Source organism: Primulina eburnea, chromosome 7 (assembly GCF_022965805.1).
Source record: "Primulina eburnea isolate SZY01 chromosome 7, ASM2296580v1, whole genome shotgun sequence".
Classification (NCBI taxonomy): Eukaryota; Viridiplantae; Streptophyta; class Magnoliopsida; order Lamiales; family Gesneriaceae; genus Primulina; species Primulina eburnea.
In genome coordinates, this window is record NC_133107.1 from 5,550,145 (window position 1) to 5,562,274 (window position 12,130).

At 30.4% G+C, this 12,130-nt stretch overlaps 2 protein-coding genes across 2 annotated transcripts; one reads left to right on the plus strand and one right to left on the minus strand.

Moving 5' to 3' along the window:
• Window positions 1–1,619: 1,619 nt before the first annotated feature.
• On the minus strand, window positions 1,620–2,542 carry LOC140836901 (uncharacterized). The gene has a single exon (XM_073202778.1). The coding sequence runs from the start codon at window positions 2,453–2,455 to the stop codon at window positions 1,775–1,777; it is 681 nt and encodes a 226-aa protein (XP_073058879.1). The 5' UTR covers window positions 2,456–2,542; the 3' UTR covers window positions 1,620–1,774.
• Window positions 2,543–5,594: 3,052 nt separating this feature from the next.
• Window positions 5,595–8,169, plus strand: LOC140836902 (small ribosomal subunit protein uS10c). The gene is made up of 3 exons (XM_073202779.1): window positions 5,595–5,846; window positions 5,953–6,003; window positions 7,621–8,169. The coding sequence occupies exons 1-3, from the start codon at window positions 5,643–5,645 to the stop codon at window positions 7,930–7,932; spliced, it is 567 nt and encodes a 188-aa protein (XP_073058880.1). The 5' UTR covers window positions 5,595–5,642; the 3' UTR covers window positions 7,933–8,169.
• The last annotated feature ends 3,961 nt before the right edge of the window (window positions 8,170–12,130 follow it).

Here is a 12,130-nt window from a genome sequence, read left to right on the forward strand (position 1 = left end):
TTATAAGCCGAATTAAGGTGCAAGGTGCAAGCAGTGAATATCGGAAGCTGGTGGGTGAAATGTGTCTGCCCCGCATACGTCGACCTCTCAAGGTGTTGATAATGTTAGAATTGTCTTACATCGAACATTAAAACTATGAACCCAATAGGCAAGCTTTCTGGAATAATACACTTGTTGGATTTATAACCTGATCACAATTTAACTTATGTGAAATATGTTAATCTAATCTTCTTCTTTAAAAAAATTTGTTGTAATCGGATTCAAGAGTGATTCCATGAAAATCTCGGCTATTGTAGCAGCTACAGATTTAATAACGATGGAAATATGACGATATTTTTTTAATGATTGTATTTGGATCGAGTCATTTGAAATCCAATATTGATCATTTGAATATTCGGACTAATTTCAAATCCACCATGCATTAATTTATTTAAATTGCTCGTGCAATATAATTGCAAAATCATTCATCGTTTGAATGCACGTTATTCGGAATCATTCAAATTCAAAAATATCAAAATAATTATATATAACTTTTTCGGCACAATAATTGAAGAATATAGATATCGAGAGAATTCTTTGTTCACTACTCGACTCCCACGATAGTGATTGCACATGAAATTCAATAAAATAAAATAAATTAGAAGAAATTCAATGGATTTTCGAGTGATAATTTGAAAATTTCTGGTCATTTTCATAACTTCTATTATTTAAAGTTTGCATGCACTTGGGAATTTGGCGTATCATGACTAGAAGTGTTGTGAGTTTTCGAGATACAATCATTTTTTTTTCGTTTGGTTCATGATGAGCTAGAAATAATAAATTGATATAAATAAATACATATTAAGATATTAAATTATAATTTTGATTTGTAAAATTATTTAAAGTAATACATCATTCATATATATATTTTTATTTTTTTGCAATATTATGTATTTTAGTAATATTTTTTCAAATGTAACTGATATAATAAAAAATAAAAATATGAATTAAAATATAAAAATTATACTATATTCAAGATTTTACTCACACAACATGTGTAATAATACAAATTATATATAGAACATATTGTATCGAGATTAAAAAAAAATGAATGTCAATTTTTGTGAGGTTTTTTAATATTAAAAAAATGATTTGCTTCGTTTCCCGAAATCATGTGAACCGGCCGGCTCTCGACACATTTCTAGTTTCATTCATTGGATATAAAGATTCCTCGAACAAAAGCTACATTGTCGGGCACACGCACAAGTTGACAAGTATATGTTCCCAACTTTTAAATTTGGTTGCATAAATTTTACGCAGCTCTCAAAGGACAAAAAAAGTAACCCTTGTTACTTACTCCTTAACCATCGACTTTTTGCGTACTATCCCTTTATTATTTACTTGTCATACATATCAATTTTTTTATTTTATATATATATATATACATACACAAAAATTCTTCTGTAACTGATCTCCGACTCGACCGACTTCATGAAAAATATTATTTTTTTATGACAAATGTAATAATTTCATGATAGGTATAGATCGAGTTGACTCATCGTCTCAGAGATATAGAACCTATGTGATTGAAATTATAACTTATGGAGCACAAAATATATCAAATTGCTTGCAAAATGTCATAAGATAAAATATAAGTGGATTGATAAAGATTCCTATCATCATAATTAATAAAGACCCTTTGAATAGCACGAGTACTTATGGATTTATGAATATATATATTTATGTATATATATATATATATATAATTATCTGAATATTTATACAAGTAATTGAATTACTTGACAATAATAAGTTGTCGAGCTTCATTCATCATGATTTCCTCCTTCGTCTTCCTTATGAATTCTTCGAATTTCTTGTTCAACTCTTCGGTACTCAACGCGTCTTCTCCCGCAACTTGTTGTTGATCCATGGATTTATCTTCTTCTTCTTCTTCTTCTTCGACGATCATACAGTCAACTGCAAGTGAGCAATTTTCAGTGTCTTCTTCATGGATTTTATCTGCATCTGCTTCAAAATCATGATCATCACAAATCCCACGTAAGTACTCTTCATCGCTCTCCATTGAAATCTGATCATTTGTTTCTTCATTCAGAATCCTTTCACCTTCTTCGTCTTCCTCCTGTGGCCTCTGCAGAAAGGAGGGTTCCTTTGTCACATTGTTATATGTCTGCAGCAGTACTCCATCGCCAACCCTTTTCTGCAACATGTCGTTGAGATCGAAACCTGAAGAAGAACAAAGCAAACCGGAGGTTTTGGACAGGAAAACCAAGAGGGCGTTGCAGATGAGAAATACGTAGTTCTTGTTCACTGCATGGGAGGAGTGGTGGAGATTCATGAACGGGTTCGCAGGTAACTTTGGAGGTTGAGATTGGGAAGATGAACACAAGGAGTAGCAAGAGAATACGAAAGAAAATATTGAAAGTGAGAGCAATAACTGAGCGATCATCTTCTTCATCGGAAGAATTTGCTCGAAAATCTTCTCTTTTCAAATGGAGAGGTGAGGTTTACTTATATAGTTGCAGCAAAATATTAAAAGGGTAAGTCAAGTCGATAAGGTGAACCTGTACTCTTAAGTAAAAATTCGATTTTGATATTCTACTTATGCCTCGTTTGACTCAATACGTGCGAAGAATTTCAATAATGTATCGTATCGATGTTACGACAAATAGATTGACTGATATTAAAAAAACTAAAATTGCAACTAACAAAAAAAACAATAAAGATAACGAACTGAAACGAAAATTTAATAACATATATTATCAAATTTATTTATTAATTTCATATCTTAAGCTAAATATTAATACTTATTTACCATAGAATTAATTTTTTTTAAAAAAAAAAAATTTGTTAGGGGGAAAGAACCGACCAAATCAAAAAATAATTGATCCAATAAAGCCGAACATGATTTGTAGTACGACTGTTGACTAGTTGGATTCTAACACTATTATTACTCTTGTCTCTGGTTTAAACGGATGGTTATCGATATCAATCTTTAAAAAATCTATTATTCTCTTTGTCTTTGAATATATTTTTTTTAAAAAATATATTGTATATTTAAAACAATTCTTTTTAGAAAAAAAATAACACACTATAAATTTTAAATAAAAATATAATTATACGGCTAAAAGTGCCATAAATATAATTATTATTAAATTATAATTATTATCTATAAATTTGTTGGAATTGATATTCAACTCGGACTAAAAAATTAATGAAAAATAAGCAGTGTGGGGAGGTTTGTGAATTATTTTATAGCAGAATATATAATTAATTTTCATAATTATCAAGTACAATTTGAAAAGGATTAACTATAAATTAGTATCAAAATTATTGGCATATAAAATGTATTAAATAGCAGACTGGTGAATCTTGAAAAACAAGGTCAAGTTCAAGAACTCAAGCAAAAACCAAATCGCGTGCTATAATAAAACACGATTTTAAAATAATCATAGGTGGAGAAATTCAGACAGCGATCAAACCAAGGGCGGACCTAGTAAAAGTCGCAAATACCCTATTGGTTTATTTCCATAAAATTATTTTATATTTTTGCTTTCTAAAAATTATATTTTATTCTCGCGAATTCAATTTTTTATGCGTTTTTTTTTTTTTTCGGTATACACTTGATCATCACATTTAAAAGAAAAAATATTAAATAGGGATATTTTAAAAAAGTTGTGTGAGACGGTCTCACGGGTCATATTTGTGAGACGGATCTATTATTTGGGTCATCCATGAAAAAGTATTAGTTTTTAGAGTGAGTCTCATGTGAGACCGTCTCACGGATCTTAATCTGTGAGACGGGTCAAGCCTACCCATATTCACAATAAAAAGTAATACTCTTAGCATAAAAAGTTATACTTTTTAATGGATGATCCAAATAAGAGATCCGTCTCACGAATGCGACCCGTGAGACCGTCTCATACAAATTTTTGCCTAGTTTTTATGCTAAGAGTATTACTTTTTATTGTGAATATGGATAGGGTCGACCCGTCTCACAGATTAAGATCCGTGATACGCTCTCACATAAAACTCACTCTTTAAAAAATTTAAGTAGATAAAATAATAAATTGTTGTAGAACTTAATTGTTAATTAATTTATAAAATAGTAATAAAAAAATAATAATTATGGTGCAGTATATCCAAAATTTTGATTTTGCCACTAGACAAAAACTTGTGTGAGACGGTCTCATGAATCGTATTTTGTGAGACGGATCTCTTATTTGGATCATCCATAAAAATTTAATTTTTATTCTAAGAATATTGCTTTTTATTATGAATATCGATAAGGTTGACATGTCTCACAGATAAAGATTCGTGAAACCGTCTCACAAAATACCTATTCTGGCCACTATTACACTATAAGTAAGAAAGCATTTGTATAATTATTCATGCTCAATGGCAAAATAATTGAATTACCCAAACTGATATACAATTATTTCACCCTTTTCAAGTAATAATCATGTATAATTTTACTATAATGTTTTAATTTATTATTATTATTATTATTGTTGTTGTTGTTGTTGTTATTATTCTTATACTGATTTAACACATAATTAACAATTAAGTTGTGCAACAATCTATTATTGCATCTACTTAATTTTTTTAAAAAATATTCCCTATTTTTACCCATACAAAACTGGAAAAAAAAAAAATACTTGAGTTTGCATAGTAAAATTTAATTTCTTACAAATATTTATATCAATGTTATATAAATAAATCAAAAGGATATTTGAGTAGAACTATTCAAAAGACAACTGAATTATAATCAATTCAAGAAAACTTTGCACTAAACCTTATAAAACAATCAATGTAAGTAAAGAAATTACCTGAGAAATGTATTGGCAAGTCAAAAAAAAATTAGAATGAGTCTCATGTGAGACCGTCTCACGGATCTTAATCTGTGAGACAGGTCAACCCTATCGATATTCACAATAAAAAGTAATATTCTTAGGCTGTGTTTGGTGTGTAGGATAGGATAACTAATTGGATTGATAACAAAACTTAAGGTAAGGATATATAATGTGTAACGATAAAGAATGTTTTGTTTGGTAAGATTTTAATGAGAATGATAAATTTTACATTTTTTGTTGTTGAGAAAAAAATATCCTAAACTACATTGATGACAATTTGTTATATAAAATAATATTTGTAGCAATGTTTTCAAAATCATGTGGGTGAAATAGTAATTTATGTTATATTTTAGGAATTGGATTCTCAATCCTCCCAAAACAATGAGATGTTTTTTCACCAAAATAAGTTTTTTTTATCATGGGTTTCTTGATTGATTGGACCCATAAAAAATGACACAAACATGAGTTTAACAATCTATCATTTGTTTATCATCCATACCAAACATACCCTTAGCATAAAAATTAATATTTTTTCATAGATGACCCAAATAATAAATCCGTCTCACAAATATGACCCATGAGACCGTCTCACACAAATTTTTGCCTAAAAATTAATCTAAATAGCAAATTTATACTTCGACATTAAACAGAAAATTGTTAAAAAGGCTTGATATTGGCCCAATATATACTGGGCCTAAATGACACCTTATGTAGCCCAATATTAATTCAGTAAGCAACAGAGCGTATCAACTTCGGATAAAGCTGCTGAGAATTTGGAGACTCCACTAAAAAATGGCTTCAATTTCTTCGCTTTCTCTTGCGCCAATTTCAGTTCCAGTATGCAATTGCTCGAATAGTTCTTCCAGACCACTGCTTCCTTTGCCTGCTTCAAGTTTTCCAAGTCTACTGACGGTGAAACCTTCTCGAATCTCCTCCTCTAGAATTTTGGCTGCTCCGGAAGTCCTGGAATCCGGTGCTGGCACTGCTGCTCTTGAGGTTTAATTGAAATCTGGTTTTGTTTTTTGCTCAAGCGCCGCTGATTTTGTAACTGTTTGTTGTATTTTTGAGGTGGGTTTTTGATTTTGTATATTTGGGTTCCCAGAATGAAGCTACTTCTGCCTCAATACTTAGTGTCGGTGCAGATTCCGATAAGGTAAACATGATTGTTGCGTAATTTTTAAATATCTGGGAGGACTTATTTCCCTTCATTTTCGACTTGTTTATCTTTATGATTCGCTGTGAATTGTGGTTTTGGGTAAAATGTAGGATTACAAATTATGCTTTAAGTTTGTGTTGCTAGCTGCTACCCAAACAGCTTTTGTTTTCAAATTGTAATGGTTGAAATTCATTATTTTGCGGTTATATGTGGTTCCTTTAAATTGGACCAGTTGAGGTCTTCATGGTGTTGATCGAATTCTGGTCCACTTTTTTTTTATGTTCGAAGGTAACTCAGGGTGCAGACCCGAAAGTTGAGGAAGACTGTTAAAATTTTGTAAAGATATAAGATCTGCACCTGTATTAAAATTTGAAGTCTCCTTATTGAACTGAATTTCTACCATCATCAAACTGTTTTCTTGTCAAAGATTTGGATTGGTTTCTGGTTTTTCAGCCCTGTTTTATTTAGCAGATATTACATTTGCTATATTTAGTTGAAAATTTTGGTTCTCGCTTTGTTTTATGTATGTTTGGATTGGTGTATCACTGCAGCGAGTCAGGCCATTTATGCTAGTTGCTACATGAACCCTAGTTGGAATTTTTGGATAGTGTAAATACTCAATGAAAATATATGAGTAGTTTACTCTCGTCAACTTATACTCTTGTATTATAGAGTCACCAAATGTTAAGAGGGATGTGGATTTAACCATTAAAGGAAAATGTCATTTGACAGAGGATAACGACTTTCAGGTCAAATGTCTGTTGTTCTATCCCAAAAGGATATAGCTAGTGTTAGTGGTGTAAGTTGATTCTTTTAAGCTATAGACCAGTTTAAGTAGCACAGTTGGGTTGATAGCAACAAGCAATCCCGTTTCAATCATATAATACATGCAAAATATGGAAATCGAAGATTTTATCTTAGCTCCAATATCAGTTGCAAGATAAGTGCCCCCAATGTGCCGAAATTTATTGATGCTGGTAATTGAGTAACGACTGCGCCCTCGTGATTGAATTTCTAGCAAGTTAACCAATGTGTTTGCTGGATTTGTTAAATTTGAATACTCAGCTATTTGTTATTCTGTAGTAACATCAATTAGGACTCTTACTGGATGTTTGGTTTTAGCATAACTGATACTTTTGTCCTTAAGGAAAGTATGATGTGCTCCTTACAAGAATCCAACATTATGTATAACTTTTGTCTATACATCACAAAGGTGACATGCAAAAACAGAGGTTCATCAACTGTGGGATTGAATAGTTAAAAGTTCACTTCCTTGATACTTGCAGTTGATCGATTTGCAATATTATGATAGATAGTCACGACTGTTGTAAAATTGTGAGTTGCGATATGAATGATTGCAATGTGTAATTGACAATTTTACCCTTTTTTCCTTCTTGTATTTTCAGTTGAAAGTTGTTTACATGTTACATGCTAAGGATGTGTTGCCTAAGATAAATGTATAGACAGATAAATGATTCCATCTTTCTCTAATAATCCTACTTCCTTTTGGTTAACAATTAGTTTTCAACCTATATGTAATGTTGGAGTTCTTTTGTCTCTTACGTTAACTTAAGCTTTCACTAAACAATCTACATTGATCGTATATTTTCTTAGATGGCTCCTAAGCAGAAGATACGTATCAAATTGAGGTCATACTGGGTACCTCTGATAGAAGACTCCTGCAAACAGATTATGGATGCTGCAAGGTCATCCAATGCAAAGACGGTGGGGCCGGTGCCACTACCTACAAAGAAAAGAATATATTGTGTTCTGAAATCTCCACATGTCCACAAAGATGCAAGGTTCCATTTTGAGATTAGAACTCATCAACGTCTTATCGACATTCTTTACCCTACCGCCCAAACAATCGACTCCTTGATGCAGCTCGACTTGCCTGCTGGGGTTGATGTTGAGGTCAAGCTTTAGCTTCATTCTGCACCCTTATGCAAACGTTAATAGCTCCGAGCTTTCAACATAATTAATCACCAGTCTGTTCACACTGTATATCAATTTACCTGGTTTTATTTTTGTTTTCGACATTTTCAATAGTTGGTTTGAGTAATGGCGGCTCGAATTTTTTGCATTTTGATTGAAACATACCGGGATTATGTTCCTTTTGATTAATATTAGGATACTGAACTGGATGTTTGTCTTCGAGATTAATTTCTGTGTGTGATCTTAGCTACCACAATTTTTCTACTTGTTGATGGGAGCTCTTCAAATTTTATGGAAACTTTTAAAATTCAAATTCCGCAATTCAAATGGTAGTATGAATTCAATTTTGAATTGTCTTTTATGACTGTAAACGTTTTATCATCAAATTATATATATATATATATATATATATATATATATATATATATATATATATATATTGAGATAGTTTGAAATTTTAGATAAATTAAAAATAATATGGAGAAAAAATTAGAAAAAGAACATAATGACACAAGGATTTTAACAAGTAAATCTACAAAACATAAAATATTATGCTCATACAAAGACTTTGCCAAACTTAAAAAAAAAAGACCCCATCTTTTCTAATAATACTTTTATGAAGAACATTTTCAGCAGACTTCATTTGTCAATAATTATCACTAATCTTCAACTCCGTCTCGATCGAACTCCATTTAATGATGCATATTGTTATCTCTTGAAACGACTCATTCCTCTCTCGAGTAATGATTTGAGGAAACTTTGAATGTGTGTAGACAACTAGCAATTGAAACTCTAAAAGTATAGTGGTGTTGACATATTCTTGTCGTAGCAATTGTCTCAACACAAATAGATGAATGGGTTTTTTCTTCCTTAAAGTTTGATATAACAACTGATATCATCTCTGAATAATACAAGCATTATGTTTTCTGTATCTTCAGGAAATCTTCACAAGTAAAGCAAACAAATCTTGCCTACATCTTATCATTATCAATTCAAAAAATACTCATGTGAAACGATCTCACGGATCAATTTTGTGGATCGAATCTCTCATTTGGGTCATCAATGAAAATGTATTACTTTTTATACTAAAAGTATTATTTTTTATTGTGAATATCGGTAAGATTGACTCGTCTCACATATAAAGATTCGTGAGACCGTCTCACAAGAGACCTGCTCTTATCAATTATAGAGTTTAGGAAATTAACACCATACACTTTTCCAATATATGTTCTTCACTAATTAATGCAAAACATGATCAATCATAACAAACCTTATCAATTCTAAAATTATGAACTGAAAATATATCATAATCAAGCATATCATATCATCAAAAATAATATCAAATTTAAATAACTTTATCAAAATATTATAATATAAACAGTCCAAAAAATCGAAACAACCCAATAAAAAATAACGATTAACACAATATATAAAACAAAAATATGTAATCGACTAACTGCTAATATTTTTCGCACCAAATGTCGAATTCAATATAAAAGATTAAAGTAGTGATACGAGTAGTACAAGGATAATGTGGTCCAAAAAGAATCTGTACTAGCCAGTGCACTAAACTCGCATAGTGCGTCACGTAACAAAATTTTGTTTGGTAAGTACCAACCACTTTATTTATTTATTTATTTTTTTCTCTTTTTAATTTATTTATTTGAATTGTTTTATTATTTTCATTAATTTATTATAATTTTACTATTTATATTAAACACCGAATGGAAATAATTAACAAGGTCTTGACTAAAAAAATACATAATATAATTTATTACATACACTTATTATCGAATTAATTTACTTGATAAACATGCGATTTTTTGGACATAGAAAACAAACAATACTACAAATAAATGCATTATTCCAACCTTATCGAATTAATAAAGTTAAGTTATACGATACATTGTGTAATTATTTAAATAAAAAATTGATTATTTAGTAACATATAGATGATATGAGTTAAAGAATTTTGGAGAAAAGATGATGAAAAATAAGAAATATGAGTTGGAGACGTCACATATGCAACATAATCTCACCCTTTTTTTACCCTTCTAAAAGGTATTATTTCATTATATTAAATTCTAATAAAGACGATATACTATAAATTATAAATTTTATAAACACCCAATATGATATTACAAAAATAAAATCAATGCCCACAAAAAAAAATGTATATACAATTATCAATGTGAATCCAACTAATGTCGCACATTTAACAATTATTATTGTCAACTTTTTCGGATGCCACTATATCGTGGACCCTTATAATCCGACCACAAACTGCTCGTATCCAATCAATTATTGTGAATGACAAACGATAGGTTTAATGTATGAGTAGATATCTTACGAGACGATTTCACGAATCTTTATCTGTGAGACGGATTAACCCTATCGATATTCAAAATAAAAATTAATAATCTTAGCATAAAAAATAATATTTTTTTTCATGGATGACCTAAATAAGAGATATGTCTCACAAAATACGACCCGTGAAACCGTCTCACATGAGTTTTTCAAAGCATTATTTATTGTTAGAAATGCAGTAATTGATTTAAGCTAGCTTGTTTTCGGACAAACCAATCGCAAGCGTGTGCCCTACAATATTAAATCATTTGAAATTCAACCTTTACCAATAAAGTATTTGAAATTATCGACATGTTTACTTGATTAAGAAGTTTGCAAAGTATTGATCTAAGTAATGTATGTTCCAAGAATAACAGTTGTGCGTAATTCGTTATAAAAAAAAAAAAGAAGAAGAAGCTGTCGGACAACCGACATACGGAATTTTATATATTATAGAAACATTGGTAATTTCAAAAGTTTTTATGTTTGGATTATCATGATACTTTTGAAAGTCGTGATTCAAAGAATCAGAAAATAGTAATAGAGATAATTTTTTATCTACTTTTTTGAACTATTAATGTTTGATTGTTGATGCCCGTAAATGAGTTATGTTTTTTCCCTAACAAAACTATGTTCTTTCTTTGCGTACTCGTAACGACCATGGAAGAGCGGTATCATGAGAAGAGCACAACTTTGTGTTGGATAATCGGTTTTCTCGTGTGCAAAAAATACAGCAGAAGTTTTAAAAAAATTTATTTGACGTTCTAATAATGTATTTGGACACTCGTATTATTTAAACAATAGAAATATTCATAGGGTGTTTATGAATTTACCTTTAGTGAATTTACCACTCGACAACAACTATTTCGAGATTAGCGAATATAGATCTTGTAGTATTCCTTACGAACAATCTTCATCTTCAATCTTCCTATCGAGTCCTCGACTAAAACATTTGTTTTTCTTCTAAATTGCACTAAAAATTTAGAAGATATTTATCGTTTGAGATAAAAAATTCAGAGACGGCTCAAATCCTTTTTCTTTTATGAAGTGACCGAAAAATTTGAGAGATGAGGGGAGAGATTTTCGAAATTGGTGAGTAGTGGATGCTATGGTTAATGGTCTCCTTACTATAATATGAATAGTTAACATAATTACCTTACTTATAAGTTAAGAGTTTTTTAATCAAATTTAATGGACTTAGTTAATTAATTGGAGTAGTCATACTAGTTTAATTAATTATATTAAAGTCCATTAATAACTTTAATTATTTAACATGTTGAACTTATACTCCTACAAGCCCATTACACATACTTCTCACTACATTTAATTTAATATTTAATAAACTCAACCATTGAATTTAATATTTTAAATTCTCATTTTTTTCGTAAATTATTCTTCTTGAATTTATTATCTCCAAATTTTAATTATCATAAATTCAACTCTTTGAATTTACTCTCGTAATTTTATATAAATTCAACTCATTGAATTTATTGTTTGAACGAGAACAAATGATCAAGTGCTTGTGTGACCCTCAATGGTTCAAGGATATAGCTAGCTGTGGGTTCACAACTCTCGTGATTCGAGACATTTCCTTTATTCGGGCTTACCCTAATTTGCCTCATTCCATGCATCAACATTTGATCATGAAAATGTCAAAAATCATTTCCTGATTAAACTCATTGAATCATGGTAAGACCGTCTAGTAGACATCGTCCCATGCTTTCTTAGGTATCACTGATAGTGCCTGCAAGAACCAATCAGTTATAATTAAAGTACATTACGGTCCATGCATCTCATATATCCCGATCGAATCTGCAACCATTGCTTCATCGAGGGTTGCATA